We start from the raw sequence: 27,108 nt of genomic DNA on the forward strand, positions 1-27,108 counted from the left end.
CAGGCACGGTCTAACCAAAGATGCTATTTGAGTTGCATTTTGGGAAATGTAGGATCCAGTGTTTTTGGAGCTGGACAGGATATTTCTGCTTCTGCTACTTTTCTCTGATTATTCTTTCTAAACTCCATCTTTAATCTCCCCCCATCTTTATGGAAGTGCAATAGTAAATTCAACTGAACCTCCAGGAGGACTCTATCTCATTCAAAGTCCTGCAGCCAGAGTCAAACTACATACAGTACAAGTCCAAACACATTACTCCAAACACTCATTTTGTTTTCAATCTCAGCTTCTTTATGTCCCTTTCTGTCCTGGTGTCTTTCATCCATAATAAATCCAGCCCTGCCTTCCATGAATTGAACGTGCTCTGTATAAAAGGTAGAGCGGGGATAGATCCTGCCTGACATTCCTCCCTCTGCTCTGCCTGAGCTTGTATACAAGCAGATCAGTGCAGCTCTGCTCTAACTATTCCAACCATGCTGATGGGACGAGGCTCGACCAGAGGGGTGTGTCACTGAATCACTGAGGGGCCGGACCTGCCGGCTGTGGGTGGAGTCGTACTGATGTGTGTGTGTGTTCAGGCAGGGGATGAGGGAGGAGTCTGAGGAGAGGGGGAGAGTCCAGTGGAAAAAAAGGAGGGGTGGAGGCTGGAGAGAGAAAAGCCCACTGGCTCTAGCTTGACTGGAGGGTTTCACTGCCTGGTGTGGCATTCACATCCTAACGCTCATGTGGTAACATCCAGCATCGCTTGGCTTCTCCTGCTCACTGGCCTGATTCCAGGGATTTGGAGTAGACAGGACAGACAGACAGACGGTAAAGAGCTGGAGAGAGATAAGTGAGTCTAGAAGTAGTTGGGAAAAAGGAGAGACTTCTGGAGCAGAGAAGAAAGGGTGAGAAATCAAAGAGTCGATAAAGGAATCTAGAAGAACCAGTGGTGAAGAGTTATTGATTAGCTGACTGTACACTACAAATCCACTGATATGGCAGCCATGGAAGCACTGGAATCCTCAAGTGGCCTGCTAGATCCTCAGACCCTCACTGAGATCTCAGACGACGAGGTCAACCTCCCTCCCTCAGACGATGAAGATGACGCCCTTGCCGCAGCCAAAAAAGAGCTTTCCAGCATGGGCACAGAGGGGGATGCTACCGAAGACAAGGGCGAGGCAGCGAAGCTTGACCAACAGGTGAACGGGGTCATGGTTCTGTCTTTGCTTGACAAGATCATCGGGGCAGTGGACCAGATCCAGCAGACCCAGAGCGGGCTGGAGGCCAGGCAGCAGGAGATGGAGCGTTCTGTGACGGGCATCCAGGGCGAGCTGACCAAACTGGCCAAGAGCCACAGCACCACGTCCAACAGCGTCAATAAGATGATGGAGAAGGTGAGCAAGGTCAGCGTCAACGTCAAGACAGTCCGGGCCACCCTGGAGAAGCAAGGAGGCCAGATCAAGAAGCTGGAGAACAACGAGGCCGAGCTGCTGAAGAGACGCAACTTCAAAGTCATGATCTACCAGGTGGGAAAGTGTGTGTGTGCATACATACATGTGTTCATGAGTGGTTGTGGTTTGTCTACGTGAGGTTTAAAGTTGTGTTTGTGTACTGTGTTGGTTTGGGGATGGGTGTGGCACACTGGTGAACCCAAACTGGCGAATGAAAGTCGCGTCACTGCCACACGATTCACCAAAAAAGCCCCTGAAAATGATTGAGTAGTGGTTTAACAAGAGGGTTGGTTTGCTGAAGATGTTAATCAATTTGTTGAGGTTCAGGGTTTTCAGGGAGTGGTTACAGGTTACCTCAAAGTACTGCTGGCAAGTGCTCAAGTACCAGGCTGTGCTATCTCTTATCACTGAAGCAACAGTCATGACACTCAGACAGCAACGCTTTCCCAGGACAGATAATAATTTAACTCTGCCTTCTACTTTATCATATATAATCACCCAAGGTAAAAAATATTCAATATGTTTATGTGCTGCTTTAACGTGCTGCAGCTTTGATGTTCGTACACTTGATGTGAAAAATATTCCCCAACATACTCCTGAACAGAGCCTCACGCTAAACTGAAGACCTGACCACACAAGTGAATCCTGCTCTCTGAAGTCTTCTGATCTGAGTGCCAACCGTCCACCTCCAACACACCACGTTACAAAGACAAGTTAATGTACTGGATGAACAATAGACTGTCTTACACTATGAGAGACAAGTAGCAATGAAATGTACAGCATGACCAGTAACCAAAATGTTGTGTGTTCAGTATCAAGTTTTTGTGCTGAAAAACCAAAAACAGAGTCCAGTATAACTTTTAGAGACGATGTGAGACACATCTGCTCCTCTGGAAACAATTCCCGGATACATTACTCACACCTATTTATCTGAAAACACAGTTCCAGTTGTGAATGTGCTACATTTTATAAAATACTACCTTAATACAAATAACAACAACTTGATCATTCTATCAGCATATAGAGGCACAAGTCATTATATTGTTCAGTGATCATGGGTGCATGTCTGCGAGTGTTAACCTCCCAGCTGTTGTTCCACACATCCCTGCCCCACCCTAAACCTACTGTACAGCGGTTCAACACGCAGGCTCCACTACAGGTGGCCTCCAGATATTTTCCTTCAATAGCACAGTATGTATGGGACTAAAGAATACAAGCCTTCACATGCGAGCCGAGCTCGCTGGCTGCCCGAGTCTTACGGAATCCATTCGGAAAGTCATTTCAAGACTTTTCCTTTTCTTTAAACAAAGATGGAAAATACCAAAAGCCCAAGGTCCTGTTTAAAGCAGAGAAGTGGTAGCATGAGGAAGGGACGTGAGAGAGGAGAGCTCTGACAGACAGATGTTTCACTTAAAAAGACAGAGAGCAGGCTTTTTCTCTGGAGGGGAGTAGGGCTCCCTGTTTCTTTTTTTAGCCTGTGAGGCTGCAGTGTGATGTGTAATAGCTTGCAGCTTTTTGCACAGTGGCGCGAGAACATTCAGAGTTTCCACCCTTGACTCAGACATCATGGCTTGGACCGACCTCACTCTCTCTGTTTCTCTCAGTCTCTATCCAACAGCTGGGCAGAAGTCAAATGAGAGCTCCATCTTAGGCAACCCAGCCTGTCTGACTGAGAACGGTCGTGCATTAATGCTATTCTAACAAGCTTACACAATAGATTTGGCTTCTTCGTCCTGGCGTACCAGCACAATATTTAATAGGTAAATATCCACAGATGAGCAGGGCAAAGCTCTCAGCAAGAAAAAGCTAATCTCCATCATCAAATCGGAAGGAATTTGATGACTGAACTGTTTCTCAATCTGAAAGGATCATAAATCAACATTTTAATTAGTATCTAATACTAGGTCTTGAAGTGGGAGTTTCTAGTTTCCAGTAGAATCTACTTGAAATGCCACACAGTGAAAAACAAAACGGGTTGCGATGGTGCTGCTGTTAGCCAACTGCTCGGGCCCCTGTGGCAAGATAAACTCCCCCTGAAATGCCTATCTCTGGCTCCCTCACTAACTCAAAACACTGGCTTTGTTTGTGGTTGCCAACTATGACATAACGTCAGATTCATCTTCATTAAAAAGAGCAAACCACAAAGTGTTCTGTTTTCAATTTTCGCTGCAGATCTGCTGCCCTTTAAGGGCAGATTCTTTCAAAATCAGCAGTGAGCAGAGTGAGACTCCCTCAGTGAACTGGAACAATGTTTATGTGGCTGCTTGGACAGTGTGTCAACACATGAATAGTTGGCCTTTGCTAGGACTTATTAGTACTATTGACTTATACCTGCATGCACAATCACATCAATGCCATTCAAAACAACAGTCTGACCACTGTGGCAGACCGCTGCAGTAGTAGTGACAGTCTACTCAAAACAATATAATGGGAAGACGAACAAAACAAACCAGGCTACAATTTTCAAACTGCTGCGAATCTGTTTAAGGTTTGCACAGAATCAAGGCAATATAATGACACTGAGATGTTTCTCTCACTAGTCACAACTGTTTTTATCAAAAATCTTTATGTCATGTGTTTATATCTGAAAATGCAACAGGGCAGACATAGATAAACTGAAATAGAATAAAATGGAAGGACTGAAATTAAGTACAAGAACATCAAAAATGGACTCAAGTACAGTAGTTAAAGGATAAATCCACCAACCTTTCTCATTAAAGTGTGACCACAGGTTCTTGGGGAGTACTACTGCATATGTGAATTTTAAAGTATTATAAAGCCTTCTGTGGCTCCAGAGGAAGCTGCAGCTAATCGGATTAATTGCCTCCAGTGATGTCTCTCAGTAGTTAATTTGCATTGTGTTTTTGTAGGGTTTTTGAGGTTTTGTAAAGGAACACACTTGCATGGAATAAAAAGCGGTGATATCTCTGGTTCTGCTGTATCAATATGGATCGTTTTTAAAGTGTCCATGATGAGGACAAGAGTGTTATATGAGTGCAGAGAGATCAGGAGACTGCTTTTCAACACTGACTGTGTCTTATCTAAGCTGCTGAAGTTCCCCTATAAGTAGAGTCACCCTCCAAGAAGCTGACTGTTTAAAATGTGTTTGTCCATAGCTCTTGGGCCCTTCTTTAGTGACACCAACCTTGTTCCTCAATTGGATCAAGGTAGATCCAGGTGTTCCAGGGACACTAGAAGCAATATATTACGTTTTGGGTATTTAGCGTATGCTGCTATTCAGCACAATGTACCACAATAGAAAAAAATAGCTGTAGCTCTTCTTTACACCAGCAGCTTTTCTGCCATGGCATAAGTTCTGAAATGGTCTGGAGATCCTCAGTGGCCACCAGTGACACTAGGATTTCTTTGCATGGCTTGAATTCAGTTTGTATTATTAAAGAAAGTGCGAGAATAACTATTGAATAGATGTTTACTCCGACAGCAAGGATCTCCTCTCACACAGTGTTGACATTTCAATATGAAATCAACATCAACATTCACAAATAGGGGTCCTTGGGTAAAAATCGTATCAATGTGTGACCTACTATGAGTCTAATATGACACGTGCAACTGAGCAACAGATCCTGTTTTCTGATCTCCCTGACATGTTTCCAGAGTGCTTCTCATGCGTCAGTATGTGTGAGGCGGGAAATGCCGGTTTAGATTGGGACAGCCCTGATTTATACAGCTCTGCTGATAATAAAAGCACGCTGTTACCCAGAGGTGTTTACTGTTACAGAGGGCCAGCTCAAACAGGGAGGACACAGCACGAGGGCTTTGTAGTGGAGCACAGGGTGTTTAATCTCTCCTTTATTAGTGGCTGTCGACCCGCCAGTCTTCACTCCATTCCCTCCTGGGCCCCTGGACAAGTGTGGTCCTAACACTGATGGGATTTATGTCTCTGTTAATCTTATTTTCTTATGACAACAACAACCTCCAAGGTGATAAATATATATACATTGTATAACCTCCTGGTAGTTCGGAAGATTTAGTGATCTGATTCCACACAAACATCCATAGTTATGTTTCCTTCTGGTTTCAGGAGAATTATACCATTACTTGAACACATTATTTTTTTATTCTGTTACCAATCATCACAATCAGCCATGAACTAATCTTAGTCAACACAAACCAAAACCATCCGTGGTTAATACAAACAACACCCCATGATGTCTCTGGTTTGCTGGACTAGCTCCGGCTACTGTGTGAAGTGTAAGTGGAAACTGATCAGTGGCAGCTCTGTCAGCACATCAGTTGGACTAGACTGTCTCCCTGTTAGCATGAACAGCTGTCCTCCTCTGGGAATGTGTTGTTGAGTGTGTGTGTGTGTGTGTGTGTGTGTGTGTGTGTGTGTGTGTGCTTTTGACTCATTTAAGCCCGAATGTCCTGTAAGTCTGCGTCCACATGCTGCCAGAGTGAAAAGCCTGGTGTACCTTCTGTACCTGGGATGTGACAGCTCCACCCTACAGATATGGGGGGATATCAGTTTATTGAAGCAGCACTACCCTGTTGTTTTTTAACCAATGGATCAAATTAATATTTGTAATATTAAAGGTGCATGGACACAGCCACAGAGAGTTAAGATTTTACTGTCTTTCAGCTCATGTTTGGGTATTCTGGCCCATAACTCACAGCTGGATCAGTCCATGTAGTCTTCCTGCCCAGCACCACACTGAAGCACACAGAGACTATAATGGCCAAGCTACCATGAGGGTCCAGGGACAGTGACTCTGAAGACCATTTGTTTGCTGTTTGTTTACTGAATGCTGCAGTATCATAGGGACAGTTGGCTGAGCAACACATATACACGCTTCCTGTAATACTGTGAGAAGGGTTGAACAATATACGTGGGAGAGGAAGAGGGAAAGATAAGCTGGAAGAAGAGGAGGTGTCCATCCACTTTGTACAGGGAGTGGATGGGTGTGTTGCTATGAAGAGCAGGGACCATATTTAGACAGCTGATTCATTGCACAGGCATCCCCAGCTCTCCATTCTAACCTCCTCCTGCCTCCTCCTCATGTGGAGCCAGTCACAGCCCTGTTCCTCCCTCTCCCCTGCTCCTCCACCCACAAGGATCATTCACTCCACATCATGTCCTCCTCACCCCGCCCCGCCCTGCACACCAGCCCTGCTCCCTCACCTCTGCTCCTTAATTCTACTCTCTCTTCTCTTATTGGACTATTTTTCTTTTTTGTTTGGATGTTTTAAAATCTGTTCTCTTGATTAATGAGATCATTTTAATTAAATCTGAAATGTATAATTCAAAGAGATACAATATATTGAACAATATTCATGTTTATGAAAAGCAATTCTGAAAAGCTTCATGTGCCTGGAGTTAATAACTGAAAGGAAGGATCCAATCTGCAAAACCATAGCAAGGAAGAAGCACTGTGCTCTGTTTGGGAGTGTTTCAGTCATGTGGATAGCAAGTAATGAGCCTGCTGAAGTTATGTTTCTACAGGAACTCTTAATCTCTTGTTGAACTGGGAAATGCCAGTGTTGCTGCAGAATTTCAGATTTCAGAGTAAGTAAAGTAAATCACTGCAATTGACATCAGCAGCACGGAGCAGACAGCTCAGTCTGTCACCTGAGGGCATAACAGTTTGTGCTCACTATTACCTCAAAATCTTGGGTAGATTAAATTCCAGGTTTTGTCTGTGACCAAGAGTCAAGACTGATTATTCCGTATTTTTACAGCCTAAACCTAACCAAGAAGTCTCAGTGCCTGTACCTACCCAGTGAGCAAAGAGTGGTCTAGATCACATTTTTAGACATCGTTTATGGACATTCAAGACGTCTAAAAGACGTCCTCTGGGGAGCCAGAATGAAAGTTTTTTATACGTCTTTTCTGGACGTTGTATAGACGTTTATATATCGTTTATCGACTAGTTCAGGCTGTCAGTGGACGTCCAGATCATAGCCAGTATGAACGTCTATTCTGAACTAATTCTGGATGTCAGTGGATGTCCAGATCATGGCCTGGCCATGTCCATAGTCAGGCCATAATCTAGACATCCAATGACATCCAGAATTAGTTGAGAATAGACGTTCATACTGGACGTCCATTGACAGCCAGAATTAGTCGATAAATGACGTTGAGAAAAGACGTCCAGTCAGGCCATAATCTAGACATCCACTGACATCCAGAATTAGTCGATAAACAACATATAAACGTCTATACAATGTCCAGAAAAGACGTATAAAAAACTTTCATTCTGACTCCCCAGAGGATGTCTTTAAGACGTCTTGGATGTCCTTAAATGATGTCTAAAAGACGTGATCTAGACCACTCTTTGCTCACTGGGTAGCCAAGTATCTTTTGTGTCTAAACCGAACCAAACTGCAACTGTTTGACAACGTTAATAACAGTCCAAAAGTCATAATATATCATAATAAGTGAACTGTTTGCTTGCAAGCTTTATCTCAAAAGTTCAACTGTACGTTGCATATTATGCATTATTGCTAACTTGACATCAGAGTGCTTCACATGCAAGCCTGACACCAGAGGGGTGGGTGGAGGCCTAGGTCTAGATTTCCCCCCCGAGCTTTGTGTAGGGGATGCTTTATGATTGTATCATAGAGTACTGATGTCACAAATGGGACGAGTTACCAATTAGCTCGCCCGCCAACTCTGCATGGAAATAGCCACATATTTTGCAAGGGGTCAGTTTCCTATCAGCAAAATGCCTAAAATACAAATAGTCTTTTTACCACAGCGTCTTTCTCTCATCTACTACTTCTAACCGTCTCAGGAATCAGGATCTTGGACTGTGTAAAGAATATCTCACAATCACATAATCAATAGCACCTTGTCAAACTGCCATCAGATTTAACTTTGATCACAGCTTCATCCAAATAACTTACAAATGAGGTATTTTGAACATGCTGTCCTTCTGGTTCATCTGGTTTAAAATGATTGAAACCAGATCTGCATCACTGTACAGTATACATTTCACCCACAGCCTGCCAGCCATCAGACTCCCAATGTAATGTTTTGCATGTAAATTCATCAAGACTGGACCCATTCTTCTCACACAGGTCGGTCCAGGCCCATATATGGACATGTGAGGCTGAAATGTTCCCAGCTCAGTTTACAGGCCGGATTGTGTGAAACATTGTTTCAGCTGGAAGCAGGGCTTTTCGGTGGAGTGCTTTTGGCTTTGGTACAGAAGGTAGGGCCGGTGTGCATGTCAGGCAACATGGTCAGGACATTGTCGAGAGCTTGTTGATAACATGAGGAGATAGGAAAAGACAGTGTGAGGTGGAGGGAGAGAGGATAGAGGAGACAGAATGAGACGGAGAATAGAAGAGGAGAGCCGTCTAAAAATAGCAACTATCACATACTTGTTTGATTGTGAGAAGGAAAGGACCTTTAGGAGACTGTGTTCCTGTTTGGTTTTGAAGAAATCTGAGGCTGGGCCGAGACAACTGGTGCTGACATCCAGCCCACAACATCAGCTTGTTTGTTCATGTGTGACGCTCAGACATTTGCCAGCTTTTAAAAAAAGTTGAACCCTTCTGTGACATGGCTTTGTTGGGCATTACTTTTTGTCTTTACTCAAATGTTCCTCTTTGTTCCATTTGTCATTGAGTATGACTTATGAATAACTGCTAGCGATCAGCAATCAATCATCTGTTTTATTATAGCCATGAACCCTTGTGTATTGAGGTCCTGTCTTATATTTGCTTTGGATCATTATCTTACTCGTGATAAACCCACTCGTTAGGCGATAGTCACAAGTCCTCCACTGATTTTATCATCGCAGTCCTATTTAACAAAATGGTGTGTCTAAATTACCCACAAAGCAACTGGACCACTGACAGTTCAGTTGGAGATGATGCTTGTGGTGGTTTCACCTTTGTGTGGCTTGTCCATGTAAGGTTTGGTCATTGGCTGATCTCTGGTGCACCCAGTGAAAACTCATTGCAGCCCCTTGATTTTTATGGGGGGGTTGTCTTTGTATCGAGCACATGGACAGCATGCAACTGTTTAAATCTTTTGTCATCTAAGTTTTCTCTTGAGCTTGATTACACATTTGGCTGAAGAACTTCTGCACAGTAACAATCCATTTTAAAGGGGAAGCCGTCTCTTCTTACAGATACTTCAATGTTTCAGTCACACTGCACTACTTTCACACCTTCACATGTTCAATAGCTTTTTCAAAACTCAGCTTTCCAAAAAACCAACATTATTTTTCAGCTGTGGAGAAGTGCATGACAAATGTGCTCTAATACTGCTCACTTGACTTCAATAGAGGAATTATCTTCCAGATCCTTGTCTTACCCCAAAATCAGCTGTAAATTTTATGTAGAAGCTTTTCCACATGAGTCACACATCGATGACTCACAGTCAAAAGCTATGGTTATTGAAAACATTAGTGTGTTTCCTCTTATGATCGCCGTCATATGATTCTAGCCTTGGCTGGTTACATTATGAGCCTGAACAGAGGAGCTTTTGTGATAGGTAATTATAGTTCTGTGATTACATGAATGTTTGGATCACTTCTTCAAATTATAGTTTTAATCTACAACATTTCTAAAGTTTATGGCACCTTCAGTGACTATACGAACCATATACTGTGAAAAACAAAATCCCAGTTCATCCATCCATAGCTTAACCCAAACAAATAATAGGCTGCAGGGACAGTTGACAGATTAGAGGTCAGTTTGATTGTATTTAGTATAATTCCAGCCTGGAATGATCGTCACGCCACTGGTTGAGACACAATAAATACATAGTGGTGATAGTATAAGCAGTGGTGGAAATAGTAGTTAAACAACAAACCTATCCCTTTAATGTCATTATTATGAAAAATATTATAGTATGCACACATTTTTGGCCAAATGTTTGTACAAGACTGATTGAATTTTCTTTTGTGAGTCTCTCTTTTCCCTCTGCCTCTGAAGTTATTATTGTCCCTCAGACCACAGCGGAGGCCCAGCATGGTTTCCTTCAGGGATTTCTTCCAGTTTTAAATTTGGATTTCAAAGTGGAAACAGTCATTTTCAGCTGCTGTGTTTCTGCCTTGCTTTGTTTTATCGAGCTCTTTCAGGTCTTTAACTTGTTGCACTGATGACTCCAAAACATCTCCTTTGTTCAGTTTTTGGAAGTGTTACGTTTCTCCTCAATGAGCCGTACAATTAATGTTTTAAGATGCTTACAGTTCAATTTCTTTTCTAAAGTGAGATGAGAAAATAGATATCTATCGCAAGTCCATGTCTGTGTGTTAAGTGCAGAGCTGGCATCAAGCCTGGTTAGCCTAGCTTAGCATAGAGACTGGTTAGTAAGCTAGACTTACCAACACCTTTAAACTTTTCTAATTCAAACGTTGGTTCTCAGTTGTTTTCAGAAATGTTATGAAAAGAACAGTTTGTGGTTTAATTGTGACAATGTGAAATGCTATGAGCTGAATCTGTAGCTCCCCTTGGCTTCACAGCTCAGTGTTGCTTTGGCAGAAGGTTGGTTTGTCCAGTTATGAAGTGCTGGCCCTCTTCAGTTTCCAGCAGTGTCTTTCCAGATTGTTCTATGCAACAATAATGAGCCCAAACACACAGCAACGCACACATCAAGTAGCTAAATTGATATTTATATGATCATATATATTTAATACTCAGGATAAAGAAATAGTTATGTGGGACCCCACCTATTTGACACATTAAACTGATTATTATCTGTCATGAGGAGTCTGTGAACAAGCTCTGGGAGAGCTTAGTCAAGAAAATAACCCAGATGATGTCATACTGATGTCATCAGGGTTATCGCAGCTTGAGTTCTGGCCACAAACTGGCCAAAACAGAGAAGGAGGTCATGGAGTCTGAAAAATGTGTATACGGCAGGCTGCCTAATGAAAGATAGTATGAAGGTGCATTATGGGAGGTGCAACGTCTTCTGAGCTTGTCCCATACAGGACAGTGAAGTCAGGAAACTACAGCCTCTGCTCTATCTGCTGCTGCTATTCTGATTGTGACTCTTCTTCTTTGGGCCTGTCTCTCACACATGGCCCTAAACATTATGGAAGTACAACACAAAATCTCTGTACCCCTTTAAGAGTGGCCTTCCATATGACCTCCTGTATATGACTGAGCCCATGAGTAGTCTAACACTCGCACAAGGTTAAAGCAGAGGGCAGATTGTACAGAGAAGGACAGGAGCAAACAGCAGAGGAAGAAGCCACTTCTTCCGCAGCTCTATAAATCTCTCCATGAACACCAACCTCCTCCATTGTTATTGGAAAGAGTAACACGGGGTGGCCATGGGAACGACCACTGTCATCCCCCTCTGTCCAAGTCCCTGTTAGTCAAGCGTGGGGAAGTGTACATAGACCCAGAGAGTACATCATAATTAAACACCATTTCAGTAGAATTTATCTGAAGTTTGTGAAGGAAAGTAAAAGGTACAAAGTTCTGAGTGGTGAACTCATCATGTATGATTGTGTTTGGATATAGCGCTGGAATGGTTTCCATATGGATGTTATCACTCACAGGAGGAATTATTAATGATGGGGTTCTGTGTGTCACTAAAAAAAATTGTGTTAGCATGTGTGTGTGTGTGTGTGTGTGCACATTTCTACATTGCTCCTACGTGAAAGTACATGATCAGAATACCCGTGAACGAAAATATGTCATAAAAACAACCTCCAGTGATCATCAACAACGGCAAGCTGTGTCTTGCAGTGAGAGCTGAAAGGAGTGAGCATGAAAGCAGCCCCGAGCTGCCTCACACACACATGTCTGCAGCCCTGGAAACACTTCAACAAACCCTTACTGGTGCTAGATTCATGTATGTATCCTTACAAAGCTCCTCTGGGTTAATGGAAGCGAGGTTTATGCAAACTGTTGTGGTCTGAAGGTCCACATCCTGAATACACAATGAAACATGTTGTGCTGCCGTGAGGCACTGTAGGAAATATTGTCACATGTCATCACAACATAACACAACAAGAAGAGTCCTTTCAGGCATGTCCTGCTGGCAGCCATCTTGGCAATGCTCCTGCTCAGATATTTAACTAAACTAGGCCCCTATCTAAATGAATGGAGGGGGGCGGGGCATAGCTGGACTCTGATTGGTCACTGGGGCTTTAGAATCACCAGTAATATCTGATGAAGAGATTATGTAACTTTACACCAAAATCAGGTTTAAAATTGTCTTCAAAGTGTCCTTTTATTAGTAACTGAAATAAACCAGAAGTATAGCAGAGCATACTGTTACAACAATAAGATTATATTAATGGTATATTGCTTGTATATTTTCAAGAGACTCACAATATTTTTTAATGTACTTTTAACACAAATAAGTAGACTTTAAGTTTACTTATCAAGCATGTATGTTTCATTTCTTTAGCACATAAAAATACACGATGACACAACTTGTCTTACATAACCAGTCCCCTGGAGTGACATTTTGAGCCGTTTCTGTTTTCGATCCTGTCGCTCGCATTGAAAGCGTGACCTGGACGAGGAACGGTTGATTCATAAAGTCAAAATAAGGAGTTTTCTATACAATGCTGTGCCTTTTACTACAGAAAACCTACATAAGGTGGCAGCAGTAGAGAAATGTATAAAGTATAAAATGAGTTTACTGTTTAAAATGCACAAAAGTATGCAGAGAGGCTTCTTAACAAACTCAGCCATATTTTACTGGAGAGGTGGAGTCTCTAACCTGATCAGCAGTGTACGGCTGAGAGGTACAAGGTCTGTTCACAAGATGTCCCGCACTGCGTCGCATTTAACACTTGCAGGCAGTCAGGACACAAATGCACCGATGGGATATCAGTCTACGGGCTGAGATCAGCTCATTTCCATCCAAATCAGCTTCAACACCATCAGAGTTATATGCCTCCCCTGTCTCCCTTCATGGCATTGAAAGACTCTAAAAACTTCCTGAAACACGTGAAACTGAAGAGAACAACAAGTGAGATTATTTGGCACACAGCTGGCACAGAAATATTTGTTGGGTTGCCATGGAGCTGTGACGCTGAGCTGTCTCATTCCTCAGTGATCAGAGAGTCTACGTCTACTCTCCGACCACAGAGTGTGAGGAAAGAGACGAGGAGAAGGAATGATGAAGGCTAGAGGGAGTGAAAAGAGAATAAAGGGAAGTAAAAGATAGACAAAGAAAGAAAGAAGGAAAAAGGAAAAAGGAAAAAGAAAGTTTCTGCAGTGCCTGGCCTGGTGACTCATCCGCTCTCCCCCCTCAGGGACCTGCGGCATGCCATCACTTTATATAGCAATCTCTCTCTCTCTCTCTCTTTGTCTCCCTCTCTCTCTCCCTCTCTGTCTCTCGCCCTCTCTCTCTCTCTCTCCCCCTCTCTCTCGCCCTCTCTCCCGCTCACTCGCCCTCTCTGGTCCCATGTCTGTGATTAAAGGGGACGAGTGGAAAACAGGAGGAGAGTAGGGAGTTCTCTCCCCAGAGTTTTATGACTGTATGTGACCATCACACTCTTTCCCATGGCACTCACATGAGAAATGTGCTCAAACACACACACACACACACACACACACACACACACACACACCCTTGACTTACAGCGATGTATGGCTCCATAGCCACAGGAGCCAGTGTGACAGGGTGGGCATTCGGACTGGACTCTCTCTCCCTCACTCTGTCTCTCTCTCAACCGGTCGAGGCAGATGTCTGCCCACCACTGAGTCCAGTTCTGCTCAAGGCAGTTTTCTCGCCACTGTCGCCAGGTGCTTGCTTATGGGGGAAATGTTGGGTCTCTGAAAATAAATCACTACTTAGTGACCTTGCTGCAGTCTTTTCTCGGTCTGGTATGAACTTGTGGTGGCTGATGAGCTCATGTTTGCAAATTTTAGATAGATATTGGGCTTTTCTCAGTCTGTATTCTGTCTGTACACGTGGACAAACAAACGTCCTCAACCATGACCCAAATCAAAATAGGCATTTTGCCAATATTGCTCTTATCTCATTTACGGGCTTATCTTAATGCTTTTGGGCACCGACTAAACCACAACTGTTATTGTTTCACCAAACTCTGCTGACATTTGTTTACACAAGAATTTACCAGTTTAGATTTAAAAAAAAAACGGTTGACCTCTGAAGGTCATATACCAGATGTAACTTAACTATATTAGTACGTTCAAATATCTCACCAGTGACTTTTGGTTTCCGTGGAGACGGTCAGTGATCTCCGGGACGGAGGTCCTGTGCTTGTTGTGCCACCCCGACCTCCTCTATAGAAACACTTTGTCGCTCTTTATACTACTTCACCCTACTTCCTCTTTTGCTACAATAATAATTGCTAGATTTGCTAATTGTGAGGCTGAACAAGAAACAAAAATATGGGTGGTGATAAGTTGCTTTCACAGTTGACCTATTGGGCCGTTTTCCTGATGAAGATGGGCTGGTCAGGATATGTTGGCAGGTCGAGCCATGTGTAGCTCGGTCACTGACTCACGGCTCTGCCTCGTCTGTGGGAGGGCTGACAACGGCTGACCAAATTTATCATAAGTCAGAAATTCATCTCATCGTTCAACAGCCAGTTGGCGGCAGCTGATAGGGTCTCGCTCGTTAACCTCAAGGCAAATGACGCCTGACAAAGCTGAATTTCGCTCGACTCTAAGATGAGTGGTGTGGCTCAAAGTCAGTTTTACAGTGTATAGCCAGCTAAAGGGGACGGTGGTGGAGTTTGATGGAGTTTGATGTTTAATTGATTGAAGTTTCCAACAAATAAATATTACATCTACATTTCCATGATGAACATCATGTTATATGATCGAAAGCACCAGAACAGCTACGAAATGGATCTTGTTATGAGACTGTTTTATCAAACTGAAAAAAAAGAAGAAGAAAGTAAGAAAGAAAGAAAGAAAGAGAGAAGTGTGATGTCCTCATTTGCTTCTTTGAGCGCCTCAGTTCCTCTTTACATCAGCAGTCGTATCATGAGGATTCCCTGTTTTCCTGGATTTTCTGGAAAATCCCCTCATTGTGTGTGTGTGTGTAATGGAATGCACACATATGCCTATTGCTCATACAGGTACACACACACACACACGCACACACACAAATGCATACACACACACACACACACACACACACACACACACACACACACACACATGCATCTGGCTTTTCCACAGCAGTAGGGGAGTTCTTGGTGGTTTAAGTTTAAACAGGAAAGCAGAAACAGAGAGGGGTGTGTTACAGCGGGATTCCTCTCCCTCTCTCTGCTCAGGGCTGATGAGTGGTTGCAGTGTGGGCAGAGAGTGGAAAGCTTCCACGGTGCGTTTCTTTTCCCACACACACAACTGCATACGCACAAACCACACACTCACACAAGCACAATTCAAAAATATTTGCACATACAAAGATCATCCCAACTCACACACATTCACGCATCTGCATAAGCACATCCAAGTAGCACACACACACACACACACGAAGCCCTGCTCTATGACTCATCTGTTTTGTAATGAAACATCTTTTTCCTTTCATCTGGAAACATTATAGTTCCAGTCAGACTCACCACTGTTGCCATGGAGACACAAGTACAACTAAATGTTTATGACTGCAAGCAGAGGCAGTAAAATGAAACATGGTTAGCTCTGGAATGACTTCTATTTTTAACTTGATAGAAACAGTCATTAGAAACTACACTGCAACACAGATGACACGAAGTACACAGGCACAGATGTAGCTGAAAAGCATTAAATAATCAGTCCTCAGTCTGAGACAAGAAGTGTGTACATGCACTTGGCAAACACTCAGCTGAAGTAGACATATTGTTGTTGCTGCCATGGTTTCCTTGCTCTGGTTGATAGTCACCACTGGCTACACCCAGGAAAACCATATATGCCTACACAAAACACCCCTGACATCTGTGAAAGGAGACTTTTCAGGAAACACACAGGTACAGACAGGAAACAGGCTACAGTGATACGTACGTGAACACCTTTCAGGACACAAAGGGACACATCTGAGGCCTTCCTGCTGATAAAGTGGCCTAATTACCACACAACTAAACAAAGGCTCTGTTTAAATCATCACATCAATGTGGTAATACGTTTTAGCTCCTCAAGCAATTGTACTTCATGTACTTCATGTGTACTTTATATTTTTGCTGACCGTTTTTGAATGCAAGCCATTAGTTTCCATTCATTATTGTTTGGTAATAAAATGAAAGGGTACACTTGAGTTCTGTAATCCATTAGTGAACAATAAATCTGCAAGTACACAATTTAATATTGTAACAATGTGACAAAATGAATGTAGAGTTGATGCAGAAGTGAATGATGTCAATAAATACTTGTACATTAAATTTTTTAACCAATGGTGCATAGTTTGCATGATGATTAGATGATGATGATGATCAGTCACACAAGCACAGTTAAAAACATTTGCACATACACACAAACAAAGATCATCCCTACTTAAGCATAACGCACAATCAAAAAAGACAGTGGGGCAAAAAACAACACATTCCAGACTTTTACATTTTTTTTCCTTGAAATCTGCCAACATACAAGCTGGAAGTGAAGTCTTTCCACTTGGAAATGAGATCTATTACAACTGGAAGTAAAAAACAACTTTGTCAGAGTATAAAAGTGTCGAGGCTCAAGCCTGAATACTTGTGTTGTGCTGAACAGCAGCAGAGAGGACAGTGGACACTGAAGGGGCCGTGCACACTAATCATGAAAGAGAAACAGTGCGTTGTGCTGACAGCACAGAGCATCAGCCAGCTGATCTCAGCAACTGACACACACACACACACACACACACACATGCCCAATGATAGCCTTTTTAATAGGCTTTATGTTATTAGCTACCTGGAATTATGATGTAATTAGCTTCCCTGTCCTCTCCATAGTCTACTATGTGTGCAAGTCTGATTCGAACCAGAATTTTAGAACCAGACGTCCTTTGACGTTCAGCTGATAAACTGAGCAATCAATGATTCGTCTGTCGGATCATCGGTTGGATTTCTGGCATGTCAGAACCTTTGTTTGACTTTCTGCAGTTGGAGCAGTTCCATCTATGTTTGTCTTTATTTTTTTATGCTGCCTCTTTTGTTTCATCATTGGCTGCAGCTTAATTTGAATTAACTTAATTGGAATAGTCAGCGGTGCTGTGTTTATGGTCAGTATGATCACCATATCAGTGTTGGCCTAAAGGTTAGAGATTGTGGTCGTACTGAGCAGCTTCCTGGTGCGAATGTGTAACAGTGTGAATGCGATCAGGCCATTATCGAAAAAGAGAACATCGCTCTCAGTGAACCCTCCCTGAATGAATATAGGTTACAAAGAAATTGTGTGCACCTGAAAGTGGCAGATTTTGGTTGTGCATATAGTCCAATAACAAAGTGTAACAAGATTTGTGTGTACCCAGCTCTATGTAGCAGTCAGTCAGTAAAACAAAGAATATGATGACAAAAGAAGACAAGACAGTCATAGCAGAGAGCGGTAAATACAGCAGATACTGGGAAACTGGAAACCCTAGTGTCAAGATAACTGTTGTGTCAGCAGCCTACCTGGCTACCAGAAATACCTGGCTCCCCACAAATGGCCAGAAACCTGGATAATGTACAAATCATGAATACAGAGCTGTCAACAACATTACTCTTGGTAAATGACATGTAATGAGTTTGATCAAAACTACAATAAGCCTGGAACAATAGCCTGGGTGTAACCATTCACTGTAGTATGCTCACATTTCTGGAATTTAGCTCATTAACTGCTTAAAGCTACATGGCAACTGAAAACAGTTTAATTCCTAGATATTAGTTCATAATAAATATTGTGTGTCATGCCAGAGATCTGAAAAAGTGTCCAAGTGTTCGTGCACTCACGCATGGTGGGTGGTAGGTTGTTAGAGGGAGAGAGCCGGAGTAAAAGTACAGTAAACACCTCTCAGATGAACGACTTTTCCACCAGCCATGAGTCACTGCAGGCAGCAGTCTGTCAGAAGAAATGAAGACAGCTATAGTTATAGGAAACAAGTAGGAATGATGACATTAACAATGCACCAATGTACCTTGTAATATATGTGTGTGTGTGTGTGTGTGTGTGTGCGTGTTATTAGCCCATTCACAATGTGGGGTCCAACAGCTTTGTGGGGACCAAAGTGCAGGACCCCATAAAGTACATCATTAAATTTTAGCATGAATACCTTGGTTAAGTTTAGAGTTCGGCTCTGGGAAATTCATTTAAGTCTGTGTCACGTCCCCACAGGTGATGGAAACAAGGTATGTGTGTGTTAGATTTCTGTAACTGCTGTGGTGACTTTCCCACCACTAATAGCGCACACACACACACACACACAGAACCATTACCCATTACATACCTCATTCGTCTGTTTTCCATGGCTCTGAGTGTACCTTCCTGTCTTTGGCGCAGCAGCTTCATGGAAGAACAATGTCCCATTAAATTAGGAGGGTCAGGATGTCAACACACCAAGGTGAATGCCTGAACTTCCTCATACACTCTTTCCATGTACTTTGCACACACACACACACACACACGCACACACACACACACACACACACACACACACACACACACACACACACACACACGTAGCACAGAATTCCCTCCTGTACTCTTACGCTTCTGTTGAATCCTTCTTATGCAAACACATTAGCTTGTGACCACCTACACTCCTTTCTGACAGACTGGGCTTTCCCAGCCACACACTGTATACACTGTATGTCTGAGTTCCTCAAACATGAGGGAACACTTAATTTTATGCTGATGGAATTCAGCTATATTAACCTACAGTAGGTTACAGTTTACTACTGTAATACTCCACGAGCCTGAAATGACTCCAGAGTAGTGAGGCCAGGTCCCGTTATTCAAGGTGTTATATGGTCCAAGGTACCCATCAGTCTAGTATCTGTCCCTAAGAAGCCCTCATTCACAATAAGGTCCATGTAAGACAAGGTTGTAGTTTGAATAAATTTGTTGTAAAATTTGCACAGCTGATGCAAGTTAAATGTAATGAAGCTGAAGTGTTATCTGCTATGATTTACCCTTGTGCAGCTGTGTTTCATGCCACAGGAGAACTTCATTTTCCTCGGAAAGAAGTGATTTGTTCTCACAAGAAAAATCTGCATGAAAATCTGCACTGAGAGCTCTTGTGAGGCCGTGTCAGGGACTCTGACCACACACCATGAGCGATTTACAACACCCACTGCATTGTCCTAGAGATTAAAACAAGATGGAATGAATTTGAGAGGGGCAGGTATTTTCCAGCGTCCACGCCTGTCAACACAGCTGTTCAGGAAAGCCGAGATCCCTCAACCAAGGTCAAGTTTACCCAAGATACTCCAGTACAATACTTTCATAAAACCACCATCACGCTGCAGCAGAACACAATAGACAGGAGGTCCCGCTCACCCCCCCCTCACCCCCCTCACCCCGCCTCACCCTCCCTCAACTCTCATACCTCCACCTTCCAGCCAAACACTTTGATGCTATCATCTTCCTGCTGAGCAGATGGTTTTCCAAGACTCTGAAGCATCATCCCACTTGTGCTATTACTCGAGTCATACGACAGCAGAGAAATATCTCCCCTTTCCACACCTTACCCCCCTCCCCATGCTCCTTTGTTCTGGCTCTGCTGTGTTCCTGTTTTGACCATAAAGGCAGTGTAGAGGGAGAGGAAAAGACAATACGTACAACAAGTTTTGGCCCTCATGCAGACATTCAGGAGCCCAATTGGACGAAGATATGCTGCGATGGAAAGAGGAAGACCCCCCCCCTCCTGCATCCCTCCATTAACAAGCCAGAGCATTGTATTTACGAGGTGACGGGGGCATGTAAGAGATGGGAAAGAAAGGCTTCCTCATCTGGAATGCAAGCAGGGAAAGGTGAGAAGACAGTGGATGGGAGATAGAAGGACCAGGGGAATGGACGGTGGTAGAAGGACAGGAGGATAAAGTGGTACTGCGCATGAATGCTTGATCAGGCAGGCCAGGGTCAGGGGGGGTCAGGTTTTGTGTACAGTGCTCTGCACAGGGGCTGTAAAAACTAACATCCAAATCCAAACTGGCGGGCCCTTGAGGTTTCCAGGTTAATAACACTTAAGATGATTATTTAGCCCATTCTTAACCCTCTGTGTAAAGCTCTGAATTGGTCGACTGTATCTCCCACAGCTGGGGAAAAGAGCCAACAATGGCCACAACAAGAGACCTATTTGAATCTTTGGACAAATCTCGTTAGTGATGACAAAATGTTGGCAGCGATTCCACATTCTGAAACCAGGCTAGGTCAAACATCCAGTGGGCATCCAATAAGTGAGTCTGCTGTTCACTGAGTCTGACTAGAGAGGGACAGGAGCCCTTTTACACAGATTACACAGAGACACCACCTCAAGTGTAGTTTATTTACACTGAACAAAACAACAAGATAATGCTCCCCCAGTGTGTGATAGCATCATCGCAGCATCATTTACCATCCGTTATATGTCCTCTGCTCGGAGGATAAGGGGCAGAGAACCTCACTGTCTCCAGCTTGCGGAGATTTTCAGATGCTAATTCTGCCTTGAGTTTGATGCCAGCTGTGTTTTAAATTGCACGCCTCTGTCCCTCTCTGCTGCTTCACCAGCTCATTCTTTTTATACAAACGGCAACTTGTCACTGTTACTGCCTCTGCTTCCAGCTCGTGGGCAGGACAACAATGACCCCCATTCCACCTTTTTATCTACAAAAGAGCCGAATAAAGGCGAAAACAATCTTACTTGATCAGACTTTGTAATATGGCCTAAACAGGGACATGTAACTCAACTTTGACTGTAACGGCAGTGACTTGTAACATTACTTGGACTTTTGACCTCAGGAGTTTTGACCTCAGAGTGACTTGATATTGTTATATGGATAACATACTCACAATATTTGAGCGAATCGGTCATTAACCACAGGAGAAATGAACGAGAACACATCTCACTGCCAGACATCTCCGTTCTGCTGTGGCTGCTCTTGTCTCTGTAAGCAGGTAACAGTGTTTCTGGGTGAATCAAAGATAGTCTGAGCATGTGTCAGCCTGCAGAAAGAAACATGATGACACTTCAAAACTTCAGCTCACCCTGATCCTGACAGGAACATCCTGGAGCCCTCTCTCCTCCCCTCTGTGTCTACTATGTATATCTTATTCATGTGAGCAGAAGGGTATGTGCAGCTTTGCACTCAAACTGTGACTTTGTTACGTAACACATCAACCCCCCTTTAACCTATTTCCATTTCCATGTTTCCATTCTTTGTCTTCGGGACATTTTTCTCTGTCATGTCTCCCTTCGGTATGACATCAATGAGTGAACCCTGGAGTCTTGTTACTTGGTCTTGGTCTCTGCGTAATGCAATAAGCCTTCATCTCTGTTTAGGCTGGCTTCTAATGCCTCTATTGTGTAGCAAACTCTGACTGGTGAGTCATAGTCCTCACCTCAGTTAGCCTGTGTGTACATGTGCACATGGAAACAGAAAGGAAAAATGTACAAATAGACCCTCATGCATCTTATAATAGTTAAGACATTCCATTCCTTTTACCAATACCACGACTTATACCAGTCTGTAACATTCAGCTGCCTCAACTTCTAGAAACTTCTACTCATCACACTAAATAACATCCTTTATGTTCTCCTCTCCACAGGATGAAGTGAAGGTGCCCTCAAAACTCAACATCTCAAAATCGTTGAGGGTGTCGGAGTCTGTATCAGGAAGCAGAGGAGGCAGCCTGCTAGAGCTCAAGGAGGGTGTGGAAGAGCCTGGAGAGGAGGGAGAAGGAGAGAAGGCAGACAAACCCCATGTAGACCTCTCGTCAGATGAGGAAGGGCTGGAGATCGAGGAGACCATTGAGGAGACTCGTGCCGAGCGCATTAAGCGCAGCAGCCTGCAGCGTGTACAGACCCTGAAGACGGTCTTCTCAAAGGAGAAGATGGATAAGACCAGGGGAAAGGCCAAAGAGAACCTGGAGAAGACCAAACAAAAAACCAAGGACAACCTGGAGAAGACAAAGAAGAAGACAAGAGAGAACCTGGAAAATACCAAGCTGAGAGCCAAGGAGAATCTAGAGAAGACCAAGCAGAAGACCAAGGAGAACCTGGAGAAAACACGTCACAACATTGAGAAGAAGATGGGGAAACTCGGAACCCGGATGACTGTCAATCCTGAACGCAAGCAGAAGATGCAGACATCCCGTGACAAAGTAAAGAAGTCCTTCACACCAGACCATGTCGTTTATGCAAGGTCCAAGACTGCCGTGTACAAGGTGCCCCCCTTCACCTTCCACGTCAAGAAAATCCGTGAGGGAGCCGTTGAGGTGGTCCAAGGCACCGAGATGGTGGAGGTTTCCCAAGATGCTGAGGCCTTCAGTGGGATGGATGGGGAGGCTGAAGAGGGTGCAGAGGAGGTGGAGATGGAGATGATGAATGGAGGAGGAGATGAGGAAGAGGCTGAGGAGGATGAAGAGGAAGACAGCCATGATGCCCTGCAGGAGAATGAAGACAGAGATAGAGACAGCGACTAGATAAAGATTAAGGAATTTGTCAAGATCCTAAGAAAATCCTTTGCACCAACCCTGTGGTTCTTTTGTAAAAACTGAATAAATTGCCGGTATTGAGATTGATACAGATCAGTTAATGTTAATTACAACTCGTGGGGCTTATTTTTAAAATTAATTTTCCATTCTTCCTATCAGTTATGATAACTTTGTACTTACCAACGTATTTGCTGAGGTCTGGGGACATGACGACATTGCTGCAGTGTGACAGGTCAGTCAGACGATCAGACAGGTGGTGAACAGGCCACAGTTTAACCAGATTATTTCAATGTTTTTCAAGGTAAAATTAAAAGGACGCACCCAAAATATCCGTAATAATGTTTACGTGGGAGAACAGTGTGACAGCAGAGCTGCTCTCAGTGTTGTGGGTGAAAGTTGGAGGCTGATAATGTTCGTATTTCTCTTCCAATAGGTTTGTTTCCTTTTTGTCTGATTGTTTTACTGCTTGTGTCTCTTGACCCATCATCAGACTTGTTTTCATCAGGGTTGCCCATGCCTGGATTACCAACTGGGCAGAGCAGGAGGCTACTCCAGAACTCCATTGGCCCTGAAAGCTCTGGTGGGTCCTGCTTTATCACCTCATCATAAGTTCCTGTGTAACATGTAGTGTGAAACCTGACGCAGAGAGAATGATTCTGTCTTTGCAGTTTTTTTTATCTTTCACTACGTTATTTCTGTAACTTCAGTTACAAACATAGCTACGTTACTTCTGTAACCGGCGTTACGCTATGTACATAACATTACACAACTTTAAATGACTCACCATTCACTTCTGGTTTCACACTGGACATGGACAGCAGTCATCTGAATGAAAGTGTAGTGCTTGTGTCAAACCTGACTTCCTCCTTTGCTGCTGTAATAATTACTGCAGCAACTAGAGGTAGAAACAAAGAAATATACGACGCTGATTTCAGAGTCAACCTATATAGTTGTTTTTTTGTTTGCTAACACATTCACCATATTACCTTTATATGGGGATAATGTCAGTGTTGTTTGACAGCTTGCTGTGCCCCCTTAAGAGTCCAGTAGTCTGACTGTGGATTACAGGATTGCCTGATCTCAGCAATCAACTTTGTTTAAGACAATGTTATTATTACCATTAGGAATGATGGCCAAAACTGCCAGAGATGGAAACAAACAGAAATATTATTTAACAAATTTTACTTTATATAACTGACATAACTGCAGGTTGTGTGTGTTCTTTAAAAAACTTAATGAAAATGTCTTCATATTTGCAGAAGCTCTTCAAGGGTCGTTTAGAGTTCATTTGTGTTTGGATGGTGTAGATGATCAGAAAATTGAAAGGAAAGGAAGATGGGAAGAGGAAACATAAAATTGTAGGTGGGGCAATGGCAGAACTGACTCAATAAAATGACCGTTAAAAATTGTAAGAAAAAGTCATCTGTCAGCATTTCATTTTTTTTTTTAAATCAAGACGCTAACCACTCACAACCAGTGGGATGAGAGAATAGAAATGATTCACCGCCTGTCCTCTGAATTTCAGTGGTATTTGTGGACAATAAAGAAAATGATCTCATGGACTGCTGGGTTAGCAGATTCCTAATGGCCAAATTATTCACTAACACACTGAGTATATATTTGTGCTTATCCAGAAATGTCTTGTGTTTTATAAATATTTTACATATAACACACGCAGAACTATTCCTTCCACCCCATTTGTTGTTCAGCTTAGAAACTGAAGTATATTACTCTGCTTCATTTACCTATTATTTAGAAGTGCAGTGATTCTGTTGTCATTTGGAGGTTTTGATGTTGACAGTTTAATATTTGTGTATGATTTTCTATGTGAAGACAGTTCACACTACACCTTTTTCACCTTCTCCTTTTTGTTACTGTCAGACTGTAGCCTTATAGTTGTCCTTTCAGCACTCCTTTTTTCATGCAATACTCTTATGTAACATATCACTGCCAGTGTTCCCAAAGAAAAACAAGTTCCCATGAAAATGAAGGTCTGCAAAACGAGATACAACAAACGGTGAACGTTTCACTCGTCAGTGATAATCATTTTGATTATTCTCTCATGGGAATTTTCTTCTTTCGAACAAGTTATGTGCTATTTAAAGATGTGTCTCACAAATAAACTCACAAACCTCTAGTGGACCCATTTTATTAAGTGTCTATTCATTGGACTGTTTCCCAACAAGAGTATGTTGTTGCTCTGGACTGACACTGACCCCTAGTGTCCAGTTATCTCACTGTCATTCTCTCTGCTCCAAATGTAAAGATGCATTTTTGCATGATGTCCAACTGTTCTCTTATAAATGACCGTTTAATTCAAATAGGTTTCCTTTACTGTCCGCCGCTACTTGTTTGAACAAGATGTATAAATGTGTTTTATATATTCACCACCACTGGTGGTATTTCATGAGTGATTTGCATGAATGGATTCAAGAACTAATGTTTGTCATTCTTAAACGTTCTGCTTTGACTGCATTTTTGTTGCTTATTCAAGATAAATGTCCATCCACCGATGCATTTTCAGACCTAATTCTGTTCAGGTTAGCGAGGGCTGGAGCCTGTCCCTGCATAGTGAAGGAGCACACACCCTGGTCAGGGCATCAGTCTATCAAAGGGCTAATGTAGAGATAGACAACACATACGTTTGTGAATCCAAAGGAAGAGAAAATACAGTCTGATGTAACTGATGTCAAAGTTAACCATACTGCCGCAGTATTTGTTCTGTCAAAGTTTAGCTTCTAACTCAGACACATCACAGTTTTACTTTTGTTTTTTTTTGTATATAATGTGAATCACTGCCGATGCAGATCATCATGCATTTTGATCTCATTTCTAGAGAGTATCTTGCTTTCTGCTGCCTCCACCCCATCTGCTTCTTTTGGGCCAAATACTTTTTATTTTTGCTCAAATTTCAAAGTGCAACGAATGTAGATGTGGCACTCTTACATGTGAGCAAGGATAAAATATTCCTTTTTTTATGCACAATAGTGGAAGAGAATTCCTTCAGTGGTTTAATGCTCAGTTCGAGGGGAGTAACAATGCCTTGTCTGTGAAAGCAGTAACAACATGCAGCTGTGCTGAGGTCTGTGTCAATGGACTGTTTCCTTGCTTTTGTTTTGTTGTTAACTGATTCCTGTATAACGTTGCTTAACCACTAATGATTTAATAAATAAAAGCTATTTGGTTCACAGTTTTTGTATTTTTATTGAATGTTGGGAGACAAATTGACTGGACACATGAAATATTGATTACAAAACCCATTTACGTTAGGTCTATATCATCATACAGATTTGTCAAGCATGCACATTATGGTTTAGCTCATGTTAAAGTCATACATAGAAACATTGCAATAATATTGCAGAGTTAGACCATAACAAAGGCAAAAAGTAGAATCCACTCACTGTTTTTGCAATAATTTGTATTCATTGCTGTCATGAAATGTTTTGATTAGTCATAGATCTTTATTCCAGTGGGACTGTACACATGTCTCAATGCCAGTAAGCAACAGTGTTCCAGTCTTAAAGGTACCTGACTACAACCCACAGCAACTGTGTACACATGAAATTATTATCATGCAACAGCAGGTCACAACAATTGGAATTATGATATCCTATATATCACATACAACATAATACATATAACGTCAAACAAACCCCAAATTCATTTAGAAATAGAAGGAAACAGAAAACACAAACATTTAATTCAAGTGTGTAAAATATGAAATTAGAACAATGATATTAACAATATTATAATAATAATTTAATATATTATTTTCTCCTTTTTTGTCTCCATTGTATGTAATGTGTTATATTTTGTGTATGCAGCTTCATTTTACTTAATGTGTTATATTATGTGTATGCAGCAGGCTGTTGCTCTCCTTCACTGTGACTCCTCATCACAGAGGTGGGGCTGTTAGCGGAAATAGAGAGCTCGCAGGACTGAACCAAGCTACCTGAAATTAGCATGAATACGACCGGAAATAGTGTTTCTGTACTTAAATTAAAGTTTAAAAATCGCTATTCTTACAATTATTGGACTAAAAACAGAACAAATATCCATTATTAACATTTTTATCAGTGAAGTATGTTATATAAATATTAAAGTAGCTACCACAGAACTAATCACCGGCTAACAAACCGATTTGACGTATCATTGTGCGTCGACAGGATTTTTATTTTGAAATGTAAAA

At 42.4% G+C, this 27,108-nt stretch overlaps 1 protein-coding gene across 1 annotated transcript; it reads left to right on the plus strand.

Moving 5' to 3' along the window:
- Window positions 1–682: 682 nt before the first annotated feature.
- On the plus strand, window positions 683–26,109 carry LOC311250706 (caveolae-associated protein 1-like). Its single transcript, XM_084342668.1, has 2 exons — window positions 683–1,508; window positions 22,032–26,109. The coding sequence occupies exons 1-2, from the start codon at window positions 978–980 to the stop codon at window positions 22,905–22,907; spliced, it is 1,407 nt and encodes a 468-aa protein (XP_084198794.1). The 5' UTR covers window positions 683–977; the 3' UTR covers window positions 22,908–26,109.
- Window positions 26,110–27,108: the final 999 nt, after the last annotated feature.

Source organism: Pagrus pagrus (genome assembly GCF_965226575.1).
Source record: "Pagrus pagrus genome assembly, chromosome: 21".
Classification (NCBI taxonomy): Eukaryota; Metazoa; Chordata; class Actinopteri; order Spariformes; family Sparidae; genus Pagrus; species Pagrus pagrus.